This window comes from Vidua macroura, chromosome 5 (genome assembly GCF_024509145.1).
Source record: "Vidua macroura isolate BioBank_ID:100142 chromosome 5, ASM2450914v1, whole genome shotgun sequence".
Classification (NCBI taxonomy): domain Eukaryota; kingdom Metazoa; phylum Chordata; class Aves; order Passeriformes; family Viduidae; genus Vidua; species Vidua macroura.
This window is the reverse complement of record NC_071575.1, coordinates 3,063,562-3,086,696: the sequence shown is the minus strand read 5'-3', so window position 1 is coordinate 3,086,696 and position 23,135 is coordinate 3,063,562. Positions and strand designations below refer to the sequence as shown.

Genomic DNA, 23,135 nt, shown 5'->3' with positions numbered 1-23,135 from the left:
CACACACACCACAGCAAGCACTGAGAGAAATGCAGATATCTCTCCCTTTATACCCCAGTGTGCACTTAGGCTGGGTTCCTCCTTTCTCTCATGGGATCTGACAGCTCATTTCTATGGGAAGTGCCCTCCTCAGGAGGCTATGGAAGGCTCCCAGCTTTGCTCTTACTCCTGGGTGCTGGTGCAGTTTGACATTTTTTGCTGCTTTTATGATGATCTAATATGAATGAGACCTGAGATGGGAACGCCGATCTTTGTGATTCACCCCAACCACAACTCTTGCCTTAGTCCCATATTCATAAGCCTTCAGATTATTTTAATTATGTTTGTTTAGTACAACATCCAGGGATATTGAAGCCAGTGGGAACAGCCACAGATGTGCAGGACCTCACTGCCCATAGCCTCTGACACTCACCTGGGAGGACAAAGATCTGGGACAGGAGACTGGGTCTCCAAATTCCAGCCCACTGTCCAACACTCACCCACGTGGCAAATCTGGGTGACACTGGTTCTTCCTCTGACAAATGCATTTTCCCCAGTAACGGGCTTAAAGCTTTACCTTCTGCAGATTTTTGGTGCTTAAGCACCATCCTTCTTGGTGTTGCTATTGAGTGGGTTAGGTAGGTCCCTGATGGCACAGGACAAACATTGATCATTGATCATTGATCAAGCCAGTGAACCCCACAGGAGAGGCAGTAAGGCACCTACAGTCACTGCTGGGACACAAATGATGTGACATGGGTTTGTTTTGCCAATATCACGGTGAAGGATGAAGCCTGCCTTTCATCATGTGCTCAAAAATTCTGGTTGCTTTAAAGGATATCCCTGTGGTGCTCCCGTTATCTTTTCCAGTGCAAGCTTTCTTGAGATCTTTTTCATATTAAACAGCTCTCCTTTGCATTGCCCACCCCAAATACAATAATATAAATTATTGACAAAGCCCAAAAATGTATTAGTTTCAGCTAGAAAATACAATAAATTAAAAGGAAAAGCCCCAGATCACCTGGTCTTTTAATTAATTTTAATTTTATTTTTCCCAAGCTGTCTTTTCATAGCTTTTAAAAATATAAATCATATGTATCTTGTATAATTTTGTTATTACATCATAAAGTGCATGGAATCATTTAGTACACTGAGTACTAGCAAGTAGCAAGAAACTGCTGGAAATCTAAAGAAGCTCTATTTTCATTCCAGTTTCCTTTGGATGGCACTCTTTGTAACGACAGCTTCTACTGCTGATTGTTGTGCTGTAACAAAAGCTACTGGAGAACGGGTTCCTAACCACAACTCTCGACATCCTAGGTGTGTTCTGGATTGAACTCATGAGGTGCCCAGAGCCTGTGGCTGATTTTTCCTCCCAGCAAACCTCCCTCCTGGCCCGTGCCTCGCTGCTCGCCGGGACGGGCTCCGTGCCGGAGATCCCTCCACATTCCAGGTTGCCAAGTCAGGTTTTTGTGCCTGGTTGGTCCCATGGCTGCACGGCAGCCTCCCCACTGCCCCTCACACCCAGGAGGAGACCGAGGGGCAGCAGCAGCTCTGGCAGCTTCGTGAGGAGGGAGGGAGCTGAGGGGCAGCCGCAAAAACGGTGTCTGGGTGAGGGCACAACTGCACCTCCCCAGCTGGAGGAAATCCCCTCACTCGGCAGAAAAAAAAACGGTGAGCAGTGTTTTTAGAGCTGTTCACGTGCTAAAAAATCTTTGCTTTTGGGGTTCACAGTGAAAATTGCAAGAGGGTGAACATTTTCAGGGTGGCTACTAAGATACTGCTTCACTGATGATGGATTTTTGCCTGGAACACCACTCACTGGGTAAAATCATGGTGGAGATCTCAGTTTTCCTAAAGTCTGGTCTCCTTTTCTGGCCAGTAAGTTGACTGAATTAACTGGTCACTATTGACAAAATTATCTTTTCTGCTCTTTGTCCCACAGGCGCCTCTCTCCCCGTTGGCTGAGAGGGTCTCATCTTGTGGAGATGACCTTTTTCGGAGAACCCAAAGGACAGCAACACTGAAGAAAATGGACACCGTGCCCAAGACCAAAGTCAGCCCCAGGTACACATACCTGAGAGAGAAATGATTGATCAGAGCCTATGTCAAAGGCAACACACGACTAGAAGGCATCAAGGACACATTCATATTTTCATCAGGTAAGGCTGGGTAAGGACGCTGCAATCAAGGGGATGACCCTGGAGAGGGGAGCTTGTCAGCTCACCTGGGTCAGGTAGAGAGTGGTCTGTGCTCAAGAAAGCATCTCAGGCATTGAGCAACCTCCACCCCAATGTGTTTCAGTAAGAAGAGCACTAATATTTTTAGGGCAGTTACTCTATTTTTTTGGTTGTCTCACAAACAGGACCAGTGATATCAAAACCATTTGATGGCATTTTTGCTTTACAGGCATAATGACAGCAACAACAGCAGCAACAATAACGTCATCATGTTTTATTAGCAAAAAGAGTCCCAGCTGAGATTTTGCTCTTTCCTTCAAGTTTTTAAAACAGGATATACCCTTCTCTCATGTTTATTTTCCTTGTGGTGGGAGAAGGGACAACCTGTTCTCCCATTTTCCTCTTACCACTGCTATTCCATTCTTCATTTCTGGAGAAGCCTTTCACAAATGCAGTTCAGACAATTACTGTCCTCTAGCAATAAATTGATAAAGACAACTCTGCACTTAAGCCTCTAGATAAGCCAAGCATGTTCTGTGGCACCTTTGCCTTACATTTTTTGAAACAGCTCCAACATGGAGAAAAATGAGGTTTAATAACTTATTTACACACACAGACATACTCTATGACAGCAGAGATATTGAAAGCTGAGGGGAACTTTAGCATAAAATTGAGGTTTCAACACAAGGCTTTTTTTTTTTGTGAATTATTAAGTGACAGTTATTTACAGCTGATACTGAAACAAGATGATCAGCCCTTTCCCCCACCCCTCAAAAAAAAGAGATTAAATCAAAAGAGTGAAATGTAAGTATTATTGTTAATATTGTTGGTCAGAGTTTTTCATTCAGTTTCAGATCTTTCACTCGAATCTTCTAACAGAAATTCTTCCACCTGTGCCAGATGTAGACGTACTTTAAGAACAAAAGGTAAAGAAGGAATGGAGAAGAGCTGTTACCTGAGTGCACTGGAGTCATAGAGTCTGCACGCTCCTCTTCCCCCACATCTTTTGCTTCCCCATTTCAGGCAAGTGGTGTCTATGGCTACTCCAAAATACACTGGGGCTGGGATCCCCGCTGGGTGTATTTAACAAATAAACAGAGGTGAGAAATTTACTTTCCAGGGGTGATCAGTTTCGATCTAGAGGCAGGTTCATGCGGAACATGCAATAATACATTCCAACAGCAATGACACTTGCACACTGATTGCTGGCTGGAGAAGACGTGCCTTGTGCTGCCCAGGCACACACCACCCTTTCCTCCCTGTGGGAAGCCAGGAAAACATGACAAAACATCAAAAAGCCTGTGGAAGTCCCTGGAAGGAGTGCTGGCCACAGTTTGGTTTCCTCACCCTGCGGGACATCTCTGGGGGAAAAAAAAAAAATAGAAAGGAGAATTATCTCCTTTCTTGAGAGCAATGGAGCCTGTTCAGCTTGGGGGTAGGGGTGTCCTGTGTGCTGGGTGGGGATGAGAAGGGACAGACACAGTGGGGCTGCAGAAAGCATCCAAGTATCTTGAGATCCTGCGGTGGCAGGGGCAAACCAACTGCAGTTCTTGGGCTGATGGAAAGGAAAAGCCTTTTTTTCTTGTGCTGATGAGGACATCCTGCACTCTGTGTCACCTGGGCTGCTGGAGGAGAATGTAAGCCCGGAGAGAAAATTGTGGCCTGCAAAGGTGTAAGAAAGAAGCCAACAGCTTGCTTTGATTTAATTTCATCCAGTTCATCTAACTCTGCTCATGTAAATAGGGTGCTTGCCTCTTGCTAATTTTTTTTTTCATGAAGACCTAGAGGATTTTAGAATTTCCAGTTCATTGGCATCTCATGTCACCCTTGATTTCAGGTGGCTCTACCACAAGGCTGCAGTGAACCCTGCCCCCAGGCACACCTGTAGTCACATTAATTCCCTTAGAAACTAATGAATATATATGCCTGAAAAGCAATCACAAATTCTCAGCCACATCTATTATGCTTCTTGCTGTGTAAGGGGACAAGATGTAATTTTGATGTTAGCTTCATAGTCTACAGGATCACATCTCTATAAATATTGGCCTTGTGCATTTTAATTATACCTAAGACATAATTATGTGTTTTATGAAGTACAAAGCAGTTTCCTTTTTCCAACCTTTTTTCTTAAAATCATATGATATCTATTTGCAGGTAGACATTGTTCTTCCCAACAATCAAAGCTTAATTCTAAGAGAAATGATTAGTGAGGAGTGCATTAAAACTGACTCAGGAGTACAAATGGACTTACCAAGTACTCTTATTGCCAGGGTATAGATACCAAGTGCAAATGATTTCAAGTGGGGTTTAATGCACCTAAAAATAATAAAAATAAAAGAGGTGTTAACTAGAAATAAAGCATCAGGTGTATATAATTAGAATACAAATAGAAAGCAAGAGAAAGGAAAGAAATGTGACCTTTTCCTCATTAATATCATGGACTTTTATCAAACTGCAGAAATATGTAAAAAAGGTAATAAAACCAGAACAGCACCTAGGAATTCTGAACATGTATGTTCAAGGTCACATTTTAAGATGGTTGTGGATTTTCAGATGATATCAGCACTTAGGTGTTACTAACACAGGACAAGAAAATTGCTAGTGAGATCATGCATCCATTGGATGGTTTTATTCAGTTAGACACTGCCTGAAATTCAGGATTAAGTCCCGGGCTAGTACAAGGTATTTAGGCACTCACTTTTCATTGCACCCTATCTAGATCAGGATCACACCTCCTGTACAGGTAAATCCTCCAGGCCATTCTCTGACAGAGCAGACCATTTGCATTTGTGCCCTGCTAAGATTGCAGGGCGAGTCCCACACAGACATCCAGTTCTTCTGGCTCCAGATGAGCCCTGCTCCAGCCTTAGATCATCGTGCTGGCTCCTTGAGGGAGGCAGAGGTGGTGGGCAGGAGAAGAGCTGCCTTTCCTACCCCTGCTGTCAGCAGGGTGTGAGTGGAGGCTCTCAGACTTGCAGGAATCTCCTGCTCTCCCCCGCCAGCTGCTCAAACCTGCTCAAACCTCCAGCATGTACCAGACTGACTATTCCAGTGCCTAATCCAGCACAAATCTGGGTGTATGTTTGCTTTTGGCAAGTGGGCAGTACCAGTCACATGGTCAAACCAAGGACATTTTTGGTACGTGGGGTAACACGTATATCAATATGGCAATTAATAAAACTTCTGTCACGGTCACTGTGTTCAGTATAAATCAGGAAAATGAAATGGGCTGAAATTCAGTTTGTCACTGTGGATGAACAGAGTGCTCTGGAGGTACAGTCTGTGTGGTCTGAACTAGGGTGGCCTCTGCTCCTGCAAAAATTAATGTAATTGGGAATGTGTTTAAAAAAAATAATAAAGACATTTCAGAACTAACTTTACAGTTTCTCACCAGGGGTAGTTTTCAGCATTTTATTCTCTAATGCCCTGGCCATGGATTATCATCACACAATCTGTTGAGTGTGGCTTATACAAGCACTGCCCTCTGTGAAGGCATGACTGTAAAATGATTTTAAGTTGGAAGAACAAGTGTCGTGCTCCCCTACTAGACACTTGCTACCCAAGCACTCCTCAGCCTAGAGTCCTCCTGAACAAATCTGAGGTCACAGAAAGCAAAAAGTGGAAAATAAAACCAATAACTGGATATTTGATATGTGTTTCACAGGATTTACATCCTGCAAAAAAAATATTCTCCTTCAGATGAAAAAAAAAAATTGTTTTATTCTTTGTATTGTCTTTGCAAGGAAGCAGGAACCCTTTGTGATCCTGAGTGATAGCCAGACCTCTTAGGGAGATCTGAGACATCCCTTTCACTGCCTAATCACCTGCTATTAATAGCTGGTGCTTGAACAACAGCAATCTGAACTGAAGGGCTTCTTTCTCAAAAACTTCAGGGCTTTCCCAAGTTCCTTGGCTACTGTAATTAGACTAATACCATCAAAATGACATTTCAGCAAATGACTTGGTCACCAGCTGTAGGCATATTTCAATGACTTCAGTGTGCAAACCATCAAAGTAAATCTTCACTAAATCTTACAGGCTTTTAGGGATTTAGCTGTATTTGTCCCCCATGGCAGGTGCAACGTTATCTGCTCATCTGAAAACATCAGCTTGCTTAAGTGCTGGAATCTTAACTGAGATGACTGAATACTGAATAATTTTTAAAAGTGATCATTGGAAAGAAATACATAACGAAGCCTGCAACTTGACCTTGGGACTATTTGTGTTCAAGGAAAATTTATTTTCCTTCTGGTAGCAGAAGCACACTTTCAATTCAGCCAGATTTTTGGAGAAAGTCAGTCAGTGATGGATTTCAAAAAAGACAAAAATAAGCGTGAGCTTAAAGTGCAGTTGTGCCCACAGGTCATTTGCAGTGCAGAAAAAAAAAATAAAAAAGGATTGAACTTACTAAAACATGTTTTATTTAGCTGCACATCAAAGCTGGATGCCTTCAATCCAGCAGGAAAACACATAAGTTCTCAGTTTCACTTAAATGTCTCTCAAAGCAAAATGATTTTCAACAGCAATAAAAGCATTGGAGCACAACCAATAAAACTGTTTTTCTGATTTCATATAACAAAGTGGTTTAGTATTGTAACTGGAAACCTTTCTAAGCTTCTCTGACTAAATTGGTTAAGCAGTAAGACCCCCAAGAGCAAGTTCTTAGGGCTGAGTAGGGCAGGCAGCTCTGTGTGATTTAAGCTTGTACGTGCTCAGTTATGAACATCTCCCAAACACTCAGTTTTTTTATGCAGTGGAGACAAGAAGAAAGCAGGAGGTTGAGCAGGGCTACCACAGTTTTGAGGCCCTGTGTGGTTCCAGATTGGTACATTTTCCATCATGTCTTATGGATAGAAGGAGACATGATAGAAGGAAAGGGGAAGGGAACTGCATCCCTGCATAGCTCTATGCCCATATTTACCCAACGTGTCAGAAGCAACCACAGAGAGCAACCTGGCATAAACCCTGAAGGCTCTGCTGCAAGCTCTCCACTCATGAATCATCCTCCTCTTGGCACAGGGACAGCTCAGTTGTGCAGGAGCTTCAGTAAAAATGGTCTAAAATGGATTACAGCGTGATTGTTCTTGGAGTGAGCCCTCGGGGAGAGAGAGAGAGATGCTGTGTGGTTTTGCAGCACTCAGTGGTAACCCTGCAAGGTGTGTGAGGAAAGCTGTGCAGCTTGTGTTCACCTCCCTGGCAGTGCTTGTGCAGGGCAGAGGAGAAGGATCCTCACCTCAGCCATTTCTGAAAGTCTCAGTGTGAATATTTATTCTGGTTCAAGGACTGTGATGGAACTGAAGTCACATTTCTTTATTTAGGTTTTTCCATATGGCCTATGTTCAGCCAGCTCTAACACTGGCATTGTCCATGTGGTATAAAGATACCAGCAATGAGACAGGGCCTGGTCCAGAAAATTGAACTCAAAACCAAAGAGAATTCGGGAGCAAGAAAACACAGCTCTAATACTAAAGATTAGTTAGACTGGATTTACTCTTGTTTTGTTTGAGAAATAGAATGTGCCCATCTGGAAATAATTTGGAAAAAGGAACTGAGAAAGAAAGGTTTCCAAAACAGAGCATAGTAGGACTTGGAATCCAAAAATTGCAAGTAGCTGACAAAAATCCAGATTAAGCACTTATAGTATTAAATGCTTTTGCACTTGCTAAAATTAGCTTCAAAGCTTACAGTGATGGACAAATAGTTCCAGCAGTTAAATATGCACCGGGACAAGCATTCAATAAATCTGTGATTATCACAATAGGCAAAAAAAAAAATCTCATGCTAAAACGATTGTTAAAACAAGGAGAAAAATCTGGGAGAGATTAATTATATGGAACATGTCACCTTGCATAGCTGCAAAACATTTCCCAGTACTAGGAATACCAGGAGGGGAGGGAGTACCAGTCACGTGTCAAAACACTTTGAAAAAATTTGGCAATGCTAGCAGGAATTCTTTCTTACCTTAGAAGCAGTATGTATCCAGGTGTGCCACCTACTGACAAAGTGTACGAAGTGATAACTGATATTACTAGAAAATACAGAAACATTTTGGGACACTCATTTCCTTTTTGACATGGTCCCACCACAGCCGAGGAGCTTTGTGGAGATTCAGAGGTTCCCACGCAGCTGCAGTTAAAAAATACCTGGAAGAGAACAGGCAAAAGCATATGAAAACCTAAATGGTGGAGAAATGGATGTTTAGGAATTGCACACTCTGGATGGCTGAAAGTTTAAGTCCAAAGTGGGAAATGTTTTATGAAAGGAAAAGGCTTTTGCAATGAAAGAGAAAATGATAAAGTATCTAGTGTTGATGGATTTAGTTATGAGGGTTTTTTTCTAATAGTCTTGGTAGCCAACAGCTCAAGAAAAAAAAAATTTAAAAAAGCCTCCAACATTCTCTGCTTGTGATTTCTGCTGGCAACAGCAAGTGAGAAAATTTTAAATGTGGGTGCCAGATTGCTAAAAAATCCTGAGGAGTTCAGGGCTGAGGAGGATGTGCCGTGCTCAGTTTAAATCCACTTACTCTGACAGGCCTGGTTGTATCAGAAAGAATGATCCCACCTCACAGGGAAATGAAGGATTGTCTAACAGTGTTCTTCCTGGTGCCTTGTATCAGAAATACCCCACCTCACATGGAAATGAAGGATTATTTATGGTGTTTTTCCTGGTGTTTTTTTATCAGAAAGACCCCACCTCACAGGGAAATGAAGGATTATCTTACAGTGTTTTTCCTGGTGCTTTGTAGCAGAAAGACCCCACCTCACACAGAAATGAAGGATTGTCTTACAGTGTTTTTCCTGGTGTTTTGTAGCAGAAAGACCCCACCTCACACAGAAATGAAGGATTATCTTACAGTGTTTTTCCTGGTGTTTTTTTATCAGAAAGACCCCACCTCACACGGAAATGAAGGATTGTCTTACAGTGTTTTTCCTGGTGTTTTGTAGCAGAAAGACCCCACCTCACACAGAAATGAAGGATTGTCTTACGGTGTTTTTCCCGGTGCCGTTGGACGCCCGGCAGCCGGCGAGGCAGGCGGACACGTAGGTAACTCCATTCTCCCCACAGATGGGGTCCCAGTCGTTCCTGGAACAGGAGCAGCCCGAGTTGCACTCTGAAAACAGGGCTTGCTCGTGATCACTCATTGGTTTGGACCTGTGGAAAAAAGAGAAGCTGCAAAGGTGCTGCCCAGCAGATGTGGAGGAAACCACGATCACCCCCGGGGCTATGCTCCCTGCCAGGAGCACCTGGCCACTCCTTCCCTCTGTAGCCCCTTAAAGGTTGTCTCTTCACATCCACACAGCAGTGTAAATCCTCATTTCTCTGTTATCCAAATGTTTTCACATTATCACACCCCCTACTGTGAGACAGCATTTACTTTATTAAGGGGGATAACTACCAATTTCTATTCATGCATTTTCTCAGATTTTCTAAGGTTTTAGTTGTGCAGCTTTAACACAACTAGGCAAGTGGCACAGAAGGGAGTGAGTTGCTCGTGGGAAATGGTCTCTGTAGAAGTTAGCAAGGAACTTATCAGAATGGGATTCATCCAAACTGAGTGTCTGATACCTGGCACGACAGCTCTCTCAAATTCAGTCATCAGACACCAGTGGAGCAGCTACCAGAGCTGCTGTGAGTCAGTGCTGGAAACTCCTCCCAAAAAGTTAGTTTTACAGAGTAATAGCATGGGTAAAATGTTAGCCTCAGGTGTAGCTCATGGTTAATCCATGAATCCTTAAGTTTTGAGTTCATAGGCTATTAAATACCATTCAATGTTCACTGGCACACAAAGGCAAGAAACAATTAATCAAATCTCTTCCCCCTACTGAGCTACTCACATTTCCAGGAATCACTGGGCTCAAAAGATGGGTCCCATGGCAATAATATTCAAAAAATAATCAGAAAAACAATCTGCACTTGTGACATAAACCCCACTGGTTTATTCTGTAATCATGAGAGGCTCATGACACAACGCCTGCTGGAATGGGGTGGTTTCCACCGATTTGAATCAAATTTCTGGGAAGCACATTCAGGTCAGTGACTCTCTTTTCAACAATATATACTCTGTGAAACAAAATGAGGAAGGAGTTTGGTTTGCAGTGGCCCTTTCTGCTGAAGCATGGCCTTGCCAGCATACCCGTGGTAGGACACAGTCAGTCCGGCCACCTCCGAGTTCCCACAGCCCAGCGCAAACAACGAGAGCAGCAAAAGGTAACCAAAGAAAGATGATCCCAAGGAAAGCTTTGCAGCCCCTAAAACGCCGACTCCGAATCTTTTCATGATCAGTCCTCCAGAGAATATGCCAAAGGCAACAGCAGGAATGTTAATAAGACCTGAAATCAAAGAAAAAAAGTCTGTATCAATGAAAACCCCAGCTCAGTGGGCTAACCTTGTCAGCCACAAAAAAAGCTGCAGCAATCAGAGGAAGGAACAAAACATAAAAGATCTTCAGTCAGGGCATTTTATTTTATCCAGACTTAGACTGATCCTTGGAGTGCTACAAAGGTGCTGGGACAGCTTTGAAAAACTTACTCCCAAGGACATGTTTCTTTGCAGGTTCTTTGACAGAGAGATTATGGATAAAGTTTAGATAATGCTCTTCCAATTTCTTAAGCTAGGTATTTTTTTCCACAATTAGTTTGTCAGTGGAGTCATCTGCTCATTCCTAGAGGACAAATTTAGTTTTATATAATGTTATGAAAGCCAGAGCAAGACCTGCCTTTTGAATTTTTTTTTTTTTAGTGCTTCAAATTGCTCTGACAATTTTGATATCTATCAGAGATTGTGATAGAAACTGTTTTTCATAAAAAAAAGAAGAAAGAGTAAAAGAGATTGTGAAAGAGAAATAAACACTGTGAGTTTGAGTCAGCCCTCAGGTTTCTTAGGAAGGGTGGATTTGGAAAGAAAGGAAAAGGAGGAAGAAAAATCACCTTATTGTGGGGACAGCCACTCACAGGATTCTTCCCTAACCAAGCCACCACACACTCTCTGTTGGATATAGTCCCTGTGCTCAGAGAAATCAAATGGTTCTTAATCCTCACTCAGTTTGCACATACCTGAAAGCTTAGCTCCAGAAAATCTTTAAATACAATGAGAAGTCCTACACTGAATGTAGGGATTGTTTTCTGGACTTTCTTTGGCCATCAACAGTACTTGAAGATTTCTCCTTGCTTTGAGGAGTTTCGTGCCAGGAAATTCCAGCTTCTATCTTGAACGGAATTAACATAGCACAATGGATCTTTACAGCTTTCCTGCACATATATACCTCTGTTGCTGTGCAACTAATGCTGCTCTGGAACAAGGCAGCTCCCTCTGGGCTGGGGAGATGTAAACCTCTTTGCTGCTTAATGCTACCGAAGCCCTGCACCTCTGGAGCTGAACCCCACGGGCAGGTTCAGGAACTGGGCAGCCAAGTCCACCCTCATGAAGTCAGCTGCAAAAATGTTGGTCTCTGTGCCCAAAGGCTGAAGCAGCTTCTCTCTCTTGTGCTGTAAGGGACAGCTTGGGATATGACTTGCCCTCCTTTTATTTAACACCAATCTCTTCAGAGGGTCACCCATAGCACTCTGATCACTGAACTGATCTTCCTTTTGTTGAAATGAATGGGAAGCCATCAAGGCAGCAGGTCTGTCTGATGATAAATTTATGTAAACTGTTTTAAAATTATTTCTCAGTTATTGTCTTGCATTGTACATACATTGCTTTTCAAATTTCCAGTAAAATGGGAATTAAGATATCAAATCATGTAAACTTTTACAGTAACTCTTGCATAGATAAACTCAGAGTTAATGAGTGCTGAAGCAGAAATGAAATAACTTACCTTCTATGAGCTATTACTTAAAGTCAGACAAGGAAGGAGAAGAAATGAACATACCCTAAAAAAAATACAATTTTTCCTATATGTATAGGCCACTCTTAAAATGTCCATTTCAAAGATATCAAGAAGCAGATATAGAATTACCTATAACAAAGTTAGTTTTTGAAGATGTCTGCCCATACTGCTGCTCAATATACTTTGGCTTATATGTCACCATGCCAATTAAAGAATTGAACTGAATAATACTTGCACACAAATACAGAATGTAAACTGGGTTCCCAAAGAGGTTCTTCAGTGATGGCAAGAAGTCTGCAAGACAAAACAGCAGAAATAACAAGCAGGCCAGAGAGAGAATAACTGCTGTGAGTAATGCTTTGTAACATGTGTGCACCTTCCAAAACACCCAAAACTGCAAAACATTTCAGAGGGAACCTGTGGAGTTCCCTGATGCTCCTAACAGCTCCCCCATTTCTGGATGGAGGAACAGTGGAGCAAAACACTGAGCATCAATTCCCCAGAAGAGATATCTTGTTTTAAATACCTTCTTTCCATGATAAACTAGGAATGATTTGGTTTCTAAGTGTCCTCAACAGCCACAGCATTGCTGAGCTTAATTTGAGGCAAAGAGTGCTCAGCACAGCTGACAGTACGCACAGACAGATTGAGGTGCAGGTTCAAGTTCTGAGGGAAAATGCTTTTGGCAAAGCATGGCCGAGGAAATGCAATTGTGCAAACCAGCTCCTGTCTCAATCCAGACAGCCTCCTCTAATACTGCAGCGGCTCTGTGCCCATCTACATTCTGATCAGATATTGTACATGTTTTCCTAATGCATGAACTTACAGGAAAAAAATAATTAGCAAAAACCAAGGGTTGGGGTTTTTTTTTTGAGCACAACTTCTGCAACAGTCACTACGTGTGAATAAAAAAAATTTTTGCAGAGCTTCATGATATGTGCTGGCCCACTATTGTGATTTTACAAATCTCAGCCATTTCTCATGCCATAGCAAGTCCAAGGAACATTGAAGAGCCCTTTTTGTGTCTACTATGGAGTTGGAGAGTGAAAGGGAAAAAACATAATTCTGAGACCATTAACATAGGGACTCAAAGTATAAAAATGTTAAGTCTAAAAGCCTTTGAGAGAAAAACTGAACAATCAGGAAGAAAACTCAAGTGATTTGCCTTTTGCCATCTCTGCAAGCTTCGCTTGCTGCCAAGACGACGTTCCCTGGTCCTTGTTCTCCTCGATGATGAACTTGGAGTGCTCAGAAGAGGTGCTGGAGTCCTTCCTGCTCTCAGGCTTGGGGAGGTGCTTGGGCAGGAACCAGAAGGGGATGCCAGCCAGGACGCTGATCACCCCAGCTATCAGGTAGCCCAGCCACCACGCGCCCACCCACCGCGCGTCCTTGGGACTTATCGCGACGCCGTCTGCAGAAAGCGGAAAAGAAGCAGCAGATAAATACATCCGGAGGACACGTGCTGCTAATAAGGAAGGTGGTTTTGGAGGGACTTTCCATCCCCGACCCCGCCAGGTTTAGCTGCGCTCTGTGTCACCGTGGGTGTTTCACAGGAGCAGCTGTGGGGACAACGCTGAGGACTCGCTGATTGCTGGGGCACAGCAGCAGCCTAGCCCTGACACTGCTGTGCCACTGGCACATCCCCAGAGATGCTGCAAGCACCAGCACTTGGGGCACTCCAGGTGGCCCCTCACTTGCTCCCAGCAAGGCTGTTCTGCACAAAAACCCCAGGAAAAAACCTATTTTCTTCCTGCTGTTTTTTTTTTTTTTTCTTCCTGTTTTCTCAGAAGAAAGGCAATCTGGAGACTTGGTACCCCCTGCCAAACCACTTTTCTAGGCAACAACAGGATATTAAAAAAGCACGTGCAGGATCCTGAGCCTCAGCCCTGTTTCCTCCTGGCTCCCATGATCTCCCCAGAGCCTCCTTACCAGGGCATCTCTTGGAGGCACCTGTTGCAGATCTGCTGGGGCTGAGGAAGAGTCAGACCTCCTTCTTCCTCTACACCCATCCTTCTTGCCAGCCTATTCTGCATGGACCACTACACTGCTGTCATCCTCTTCATTTCATGGAGTGCCCACTCTACCCCCTCCTAGCACCTCATGCCTACAAGATAACCAGAGAGTTCTTGGCCTAAAACAGGCATTTTGGAGCCCGACTGGGTTTTTAAAGCCCGAGTGTTCTGACTTACCCAGATCTACAAAGCCAATGTCAACGTAAAGTTTGGCACACAGGGATCCCAGGAGAAAGCCAAATATTGGCCCTATAATTGCCACTGTCTGCACGCAGCCTGGAATGGAAAAACAGGGGATTGTTACACTCCTGAGCCAAAAAGGGCACTGGTTCTTCTGCATCTAACAGCAGATTATGGCATGTGATGGGCAGCAAGAGATACAGTTACACAAATTGGAATACTTTCAAGAAGAAAAAAAGTCATCCATAAAATTTTCCCCACTACGATGACACTTTTTACTGTTATCCAATTAAAGAGTTACATTCAGCCTCAAGGAAAAAATGTTAGCAAACTGAATGGCCTGAACTCAACAGCAGCATCAATCTACAATTGCTAGAAATGCTTTAGCCAACAAGATTAAAGTAACTGGGGAGCAAATGCAATTTTTTTAAAGTTAACTGGTCACTTTTAGTTGAGGTAGGCCCTGAACAGGCTGAGGAATTACTTTGCTTTGGTTTCCATTGTTAATATGTTTCAATACACCCTCAGCCAAATTTTCTGAATACTTTGAATTTGAAAAAATTCACCTGGAAATCTGGGAAGATTGACTCTTTTACAGAGAGAATCTGATTTTTTCCTGGCTGGAAACTTGTCAAGAGCAGATGCTGATGAGATAGATCTTTTTGGTAATATTTCAGTTGAATGTGGAGCCATCACATAATGAACACAAGAAAACAGTGATCCCAACTTCCTAAAGTATCAGTACTATTATTTATAATCCTTCATGAATCTGGAGGGAATGTTTGGAGTGCCCACTGAAATTCTATTTTAAGTGCTTAAAAGAGTGCCTGTTTCTATCACTTTCCAGAGAACTGAATGTGCACAGAGGCTCAGCAGTCCACATCCTGAAGAATTAGGAAGATTAGGGTAACAGCAGGAACCCAAGGTCAAATTCTTTCACCAAATTAAGATAATGGAACTGTGCTGGTATAATTAAATGGGAACTTGGTCCCTTGAGTGTACATGACTGTTAAATAAACTTTAATATTGGAAATTATGCAAACAAAACAATCAGGGCAAGTTAATTCAATAACATTCATTCCATTATTCAGAACGACTCAGTTTCCTCTGGGGAGAAATCCATGAGGAAAAATAAATTACATTTATTTTACCAATATATAAGGCAGCATTCTCTTCAACAGCATAATCATCGATGTATGCAATTCCCAGGGGCTGGATGGGGGTTTCACCTATTCCACGCAAAAGGTTTCCAAGTAAAACATAGATCCACATGGAAGAGCCTGCTTCCTTTTCACACCCTGTGTGCATAACAAGAGACAGCAATGATGTGTTTGTAGCAGCAGTTTGACACTGAAAGCTCAGGGCTCCTAAAATACTTCTCTTGTGGGAGAAACAGTAGGAAAACCGTGAAACAGGTTAAGGTAGACAAATTTTTAGCATGAGCTGCCTCAAAGATACTACAATGTTGTTGGTTTTATATATTTGCCACCACATCCCTTTTTAGAAAACTCTTTCACTTCCTTCTAATCAAAACTGGGATCTCCTGACAGAAAGATTTGGGAAACATTAACGACAGCAAGCACTACAAGCCCCAAGAGTTAACAGAGATAATTCTCACCTGCATTTATTTTTGCTTGAGATTTCTCCAAGGCCGAGAGTGGAGTTTGGCCTTTATCCTGCAGACATGGAGAGAGGCTGACAGTTGAATTGACGGTGGAAGGGAATCTTTCATACCTGTATCTGTTTGGAAAACAAAGTTGTATTTATTCATAAGTACTGATGAGAAAAAGCAATCAGATCTGTAACTACCAGATAGGCCTAAAGCACTTAAATGCAAATTTCATCTGCATCCATATGAATCCATCTGGATGCATTGCCAGTGGTAGTTTACAGGGGATAAACAGAACTCTATTTGTACTGCAGCTGTACATCAAAATTGTCCTGTTGGCTCTTTTTGGGTCAGTGATTAATTTCAGTTTAACAGGCACTTTGCTCTGCTATGATACATGAATTTAGACTAAGAGACTAGACATTGGTGTATCCTCTGGCTTGCACTGAGATTGTCTTCCTGAGTTTAGTCACCACTCCTTTACTGACACTTCAACAATTCCTAAACCACATCCAAATGTGGCCAATCAAGATTGGGGACTAATAATAAAAAAAAGCTGATTACAACTGAAAAGAGTATACACGTTAAATTATTTGCTCTACAGTAATAAATCTTTTCACACACACACAAAAAAATTAAATTAACTAACCACATCCCCATATGCCTATTTCTATCATCATAATCAATGCCTAAATGTTGTAGGGAGCTGCCATTCAGTGTGCACAGCCCAGCTGGAAAACAGGGATCCCTTTGCACTTACCTTCCCATGAAGAACTGGGGCATTGCAATTAGGAATGTTCCAGCTGACATAATTAAGCAGCCTGCTCCAATTATTCTTGGCCTGTGAAGCTTTGCTCCAAAGTAGCTCACTAGAATTATGATTAGGAGGTTCCCTTTGAGAGTACAAAAGGAAAACTGAGTTTTACTGCTCGTTGATAAGAGATCCCCTAAAAGAACAATTCACAGTATGTAGTACAGGCACTGATTTCAGGGAGACAGGGCTGATGGGGATGGCCTTTCTCCTTCTTTCCAGGCATTCCACAGGAGCCCAATGCCTTCTGTGACAGGGAAACCATAAACCTTTGGATAAAGAGCTGGAAAAGAGGAGAGAGCCTGTGCCAGCTGAAGAGAGCAAATAACCAGAAAAGCAGGAAAAAAGAGGAATCAAGCTGAGTTTTACAGGCTTAGGCTAAGATAGCACAGTCCACTGAACACTCATGAGATAAATTCAGTGATCTGAAATTGTGAGAGGCAATGACATGCTGGAAACCTTAGTGTGAGAGGGAAGGAGAGGGACAGGAAAATGTAGATTACATTTAGAGGTTTGTCCTCCTGCTGCTTAATAGATCACAAAGGACAAACACTTGTGGGGGATGTGGATTTCTGCCTGCAGAAATCCGTGCAGGCAAATTCTCATTCAGCACTGGAAATGTCTATTAGTATGAATTAGCCACGTGCTTAGCTTATCAAATTACAATTTTTTTATGTCTATGCTGAATTGCTTGTATTAGCAACCTTATCCTATTGAACATAAGCATAGTGATAGCCCCACTTATTCTTACTAGGTGAATCTTGCTCAGTTTTTTAAGTTTCAGGGAGATTCATGCAATCATTCTTCAGAACAAACTGCATCACCCTTTTTTTTTCTGAAAATAAAAATGTATTTCTACAGCACATACCAATTTCAAAACTTCCATCAATAACACCAACCAAAGAGGAAGGGATGTCAAATCTTCTTTCTATTTGTGTGATAGTACTTTTTAGATAACTTCCTGACAGTGCTTTAGCAAAATAAACAAAAGACAATGCACCAAGAAATATCTGTGAAGAAAAAGACAGTGATTAAAATCAGGCAGTACAGAAGATATATGAATTATTTTTAAACAAGTTCTGCATTCCTACCTCTTCTTTTGCCAAATAGCCAAACCAATATTTCTCCTACTTCTTATTAAATGCCAGATTACTGATTTGTTCATCTCTTATGAGCAATATTGATAAAAATTAAATTGACTCTCGACCATTGCTGATTTCAGGTAGATGCCAAAGCTACTGCTCTGTTGAAAGACAGAAACCTGTGATTTTCTGAGGAGGGAGTACTTTACACACCAAACATATGGGTAAATGCTAAGTGTGGCTGGGTGGGGAGGTGAGTTTTTGAACATTTTTAGATAGGTTACATGTTCTGTGAGATGAACAGTGACCTGCCAGACAACTCTCTTCCAGGCTCATCCTTCCCCTACAAGATCTCCTGCAGTCTCTAATACATGCATTTTCCTCAGAGTTGCACCCTGCATTTTGCACCTTCTCCCCTCCTTTTGTTTTGCAGGGACAGTTTTCTCTTAGCTATCACTGCACCTGTTTCAGCGTGTTCTTCTGAATCAGGAGTGGGCTTTGGAAATTAAACTCCATTCACAGTGCCTTGGTATGTACTTCAAAGGTACAGAATGAGCCCCTTTCCCACAAAATTAATCTGGAAGATGAGGGCTGGTCCAAAGTGCGTGTGGTGGGAGCGCAGGGTCCTTAAGATCTATTCCTGTTCCTGCAGATCTGTTGCCAAAATTTGCCCTCACTGAACGCAGCCCAGTGGAGTTTGTGTGCTCCACAGATACTCACACACAGTGCAATTGGTCATGGCAACCACAACTTTGCTTTCTGCCTTCAGACACAGGTGGTGCTGACTCAAAATGAATACGAAAAACGGACGCTTTCTGTAAAACCAACTCCCAGAAGTTAAGAGACATGTTAAGGTTTTATTTGAATAGGAGTCTAGAACCTCGTGCTGCTCCTTAATCCTCTCTGACAGTCTCACTCCCAGTAAGCAGGTGCTGTGAGCAATGTACTCACCTCCAGTGCAAATCTCCTCACAACGTCTCATTTGACAAGGCACAGAGGCAGTAACATCACTGCTGAATGCAAATTCTTGTGTTAAGGTTCAAATATATCTCTGTGTCACTTTATCCAGGGCTGGTTATCCCTCCTTCAGAAACAGTTGTGGGTAAATAAACATATACAACCCCTCTCTGGGTCTTTTTTCCTATAGCAGCATCTCTCAAAGGACTCTCCAGTACAAATATTGTCATAATATTTTACATTTCCTGTATGTTTATGCCCTTGGATTTTAAATAGCAATGTGAGAGCACGTGTTTTTGGTTATTTTTTTTACAGGAAAATTGTATAGGTAAACTACAACTTGAAATGCTTCTGAATGTCTCTGGCACAATTTTTTTTTTTTACTGGGTTTGCAACTGTCCCAGGTGTGCAGTGGTGGAAATACATTGCTGATTTAGGGCTGGGACAGAAAGGTACACATGATTTCACACTCTTCTTTGGTTTGTCAGTGCTTGTAAACAGATATTTCACCACATCTTCCTGCTTAATGAAGGCAATTTTAAGACATATGAAGGTTGATAATTGGTAAAAACAACCTGTTGTATCTGCATATTGTTTTCTTAACAGATTAAGCAAAACCTGAAGCAGACTTCTTCATGACTTAGAGATATCTTTAATAATTTCATTAGCAAGACCTAATCAGAACTCAAAAAGGGTTAGCTCACCAAAAAAAAGAGAGAGGTTTTCTAAGTCCCTACAGGAATACATTAGTTATATCTCTTTGGGTTCCCAGAAGACACAACTTCTATAAAGAGAAAGAAACTGAGCTGAAATAATATTGTTTTTCAGTTTCTGGGGCTAATAAACTGATTCCTGACTGGCTAATCTGTGACTGAAGTTTTATTCATTGAGGGGATTGGGTTATCATTGTAGCAAATGGAGAATCAATGACTGAGTTATATTATGGTACAAAATTTATTTAATACAACTCATCTTCCAAAAAAAAAAAAATATATTTATAGACTTCAGGACAAGTATTGCTCATTACTCTGGCTGTACTGGGAGCTGGATTGATACCTGAAAGTAGATGTGTGTTTGAGTGAGGGCACAGAAGCACAGAAATAAAGACTGTGCACCGCGAAAAGAAGGAGGCGAGGCCGAAAACTCATTTTCCTTGTAACTCAAATCATCTCAGCATTGCGTGGTGATTCTGAGACCTCACCCAAGAGACTGTCAGCATGCTGGAAATGAGGCAGAGGCAGCAGGCAGAGCTTTGTGCTGCCTGCTGTGCCCCTGTGTCCCGAGCAGGGAGCGATGCTCCTCCGAGGCGCAGCTCAAAGCAGGGACCTCCCATCGCCTCCAGGAAAAACCCCTTGGGGGTGAGAGGGGTGCAGATAAAGTGGAAATACTTCTGCAGCTTCATTTCAAAGCCACCTCATGCAGAGAGCTCTCTTGAACGAGGAGCATTGCAATAATGCTTTAATAACAGAGCAGTCAGCACACACGGGCCTTAACACAAAATTACTTTGGAGAGCCCAGCAGACCACCACGGCTACTGTCTTAAAAAAACAATCTGCACTGACAGCTGCCTGTGGGATCTGTCTGCCACTGCTCTGTTCTCAACTTCAGGGGGAGCAATAAGGAAGACAGAGGGACGTTTTAGGATGGGTCTTGAAGATCTCACAAAATGCAAGCCTCAGCCAGCAAATTAGATTTGATGACTGCCGAACGAATACAGATCTGAAGAAGATTTTATTGTGATTTAGAAATGTATCTAATCATTTCATACTGACTCAGTGTGACATAGTCAGAACTTAAAAAGGGATCATTCATAAAAAAAAAAAAAAAAATAAAAAGAGAGATTTTCTAAGTCCCTACTGGAATATTCAAAAGCTCTTACTCTACCTTTATACCTCCACAACACGACTGTTTTTCCTTGGATGCGGATGATTCGGATTTGAATGAAGATCGGTCCACGGGCAAGACTGTGTTGTTTGAGAAAAAGTGAGTATTTTCTTTTGATGAAATCTCCATGATGGTATCCTCTGCCTCTAAAGCAGAAAACATGGAGAACACTTTAAAAGGGCATCCTATTAGCTCAGCCTCAAAAGCTCATCATGTGACAGCAACACCCCGCTGGACTGTTTTCCCAACAACAGCAATTACCAAACTTTACAACAGAATCTGACCAGTGCACTGGATGTTTAATTATGGAAATTTGCAATCCACTTGCCTATAATAATGGAGATTAAATCATACTCAGCAAACAGCCATCATCTTCATTCTGTGGCTATCATTAATGTGGTTTCATTAAACATTTGACCAAGCATTGCCAGCAGACTGAGCAAGGCTCGTTACCATTTTAAATGACATTTCTGAAGTCTACATGTAAATTCATGCTTCTGGATGTGACCAGGTCTGCAGAGGTTTCTCAGCGCTGATCTCTGAATTTCCCATATATCTGGGACATGAAGTAATTAGATCAAAGGAAATCTATCCCCATTAATGAGGCACTTGAATTGTTTTAGATGGAAACATTAGCTCTAATCGTCTGATGTTAGCTAATGAGTTACACAAGAATAAAGAGGTTTAGTTCCCTTTACCATTTTGCATAGAGTCTTAGGGCTCAGTGGTCAATTGTTTCAGGGAAAATGTGAGTTTGCTTCTTTGCAGGTAAATACAAAGAAGTAAAGAAAACCTAAATACTGCACTTTGAAAACAAAAGGTATCAGTAATTCGTAAATCTCTAGTTACATACTGCAGTACTTTGTTCTTAATTTCAATCTCTAAATCAGATCTGAAAATATTTATGAAATCAGCTTCTGTGTTCGCTTTTAGGCAGTCCTATGTTTTACAGAGCTGCTGCCTGAAAATACGAATAGGAAAAGTTCCTGTTCTCTCATGTTTGCCTGAAGAAACAGATCTTACATAAGTTAAAATATGTATTTTTTTATGTATCTGTCTATACCTCTGGATACATGTGTTTTCATGGCTTCCTAAACAGGCACCTGTTTTACCAGAAATACAGGTGAAAATAACAAAAGTACATGCTAAGATTTGCTCATAGGCTCTGTTCTTATATGAACAAGACAAAAGGACTTTGCTTGTGGCACCAAAATTTTCACCAAGATCTCTCCATCATTAAAATAAGAGCTACAACTACATATAAGAGAAATATCTGCATTTCACACTATCCTGATAGGAACTCTAGTGTTATTTCCTTATCAACACTAAGGAGTATAGAGATTTTTTTTTGCAATAAAAAAGAAATTTTTTGTGCTTGCTGAACACTCATCGTACCCATTCCTGTTCTGCTTCTGATTTTCTTGATGTCTTGGGAAAAGTCACACTTTTGAACCCGAACCCCACTTTTGAACCTGTACAATGGGGAGAAGCAGCTTGTACCTCACAGCACTTGCATGAGGATAAATCCTTTTATGACAATCACATGAGGTGTGCTGCTGTGTAAGCACATCAAATAGCCTCTACCGTAAGGTTTGAAAGGCTCTGCGTATTTACAGCAACTTTGGAATGAAAAAAACTCCAAAACCTGGGAAACATATGCACCACAGCTAAATGAATTGTCCTTACCTCTGAGGAAAGCAACTTCCAGCTAGAGAGGGTGCAGAGGGTATCCTCCACTGCACCACATGTGCAGGATTGGTCAGAACACAAATGAATTGCTGTGGTGGTGTGGGGGTGGACTATGATAAACTGATGTTTGACAGCAGCATGCAAGCTCGTGTTCCACTGAGTTGAAACAAATCTCAAACGGACAGCAGAGCTTAAACAACACTTATGCTCACGTTACCGCAGTATAAAAATTGTTAACAATTATGGTCTGACTGTCAAATTGAAGAGTGCAAGGAAGGCCTGATATCTGTGCAGGCTCTACAGGTTTTAACATATCCCCAGCTGCTCTCGAGGCATGGCTTTAAGGAGGTTGGTACTTTTCAGAGCCACCTGCAGCCGTGTATCTCAGAGCATCAGTTTGGCTGCCCTGACAATGCCTCTGATGGAAACTTCTAACAGGAGACGGCGTGCAGAGAAATGTGCCCAGTGGAACCACAGCCAGCTGCACTGTTAGTTTTGATCCTTCCTCTTTGGAATACACAGGACTGATTCACTGTAATCACAGATTCACCACTCAAATACTTTTGGCACTGTTGGTGTTATAGTGGGAGTATTCCTAACAGACTGTCAATTCCAGTGGGAGGTGAGGGACATCTCTGGTTTTATCCAAGGTTGTCACCATACCTGAGGTATCATATTTCTCTGGTGACAGAGAAAATGAGGACAGAGAATGACTGAGCATTTCCTTTCCAAACATGGCAGGAATGCCAGAAAAATGTAACCACCGAATCATAGAATTGTTTAGGTTGGAAAAGACCCCTAAGATCACTGAGTCCATCTGTAGACCCAGCACTGAGAGGTCCACCACTAAACTCTGTCCATGAGTGACACATCCACCCATTTTTTAAATACCTCCAAGGATGGTGACTCAAGCACTTCACTGG

General features: G+C 42.0%; 1 protein-coding gene across 2 annotated transcripts; it reads right to left on the bottom strand.

Moving 5' to 3' along the window:
• Positions 1-1,219: 1,219 nt before the first annotated feature.
• SLCO1C1 (solute carrier organic anion transporter family member 1C1) lies at positions 1,220-20,667 on the bottom strand. 2 transcript variants are annotated; one of them, XM_053977683.1, is made up of 14 exons: positions 20,524-20,667; positions 17,469-17,610; positions 16,550-16,682; positions 15,799-15,920; positions 15,332-15,478; positions 14,178-14,276; positions 13,154-13,399; positions 12,118-12,282; positions 10,294-10,489; positions 9,146-9,311; positions 8,121-8,302; positions 4,411-4,475; positions 3,115-3,232; positions 1,220-2,056 (listed from the first exon to the last, which is right to left on the bottom strand). In XM_053977683.1, the coding sequence occupies exons 1-14, from the start codon at positions 20,650-20,652 to the stop codon at positions 1,834-1,836; spliced, it is 2,133 nt and encodes a 710-aa protein (XP_053833658.1). In that variant the 5' UTR covers positions 20,653-20,667; the 3' UTR covers positions 1,220-1,833. The 2 variants fall into 2 exon arrangements, with proteins under 2 accessions (XP_053833658.1, XP_053833657.1); XM_053977682.1 differs by lacking the exon at positions 15,332-15,478 and having other exon boundaries at positions 20,524-20,652.
• Between the last annotated feature and the right edge of the window lie 2,468 nt (positions 20,668-23,135).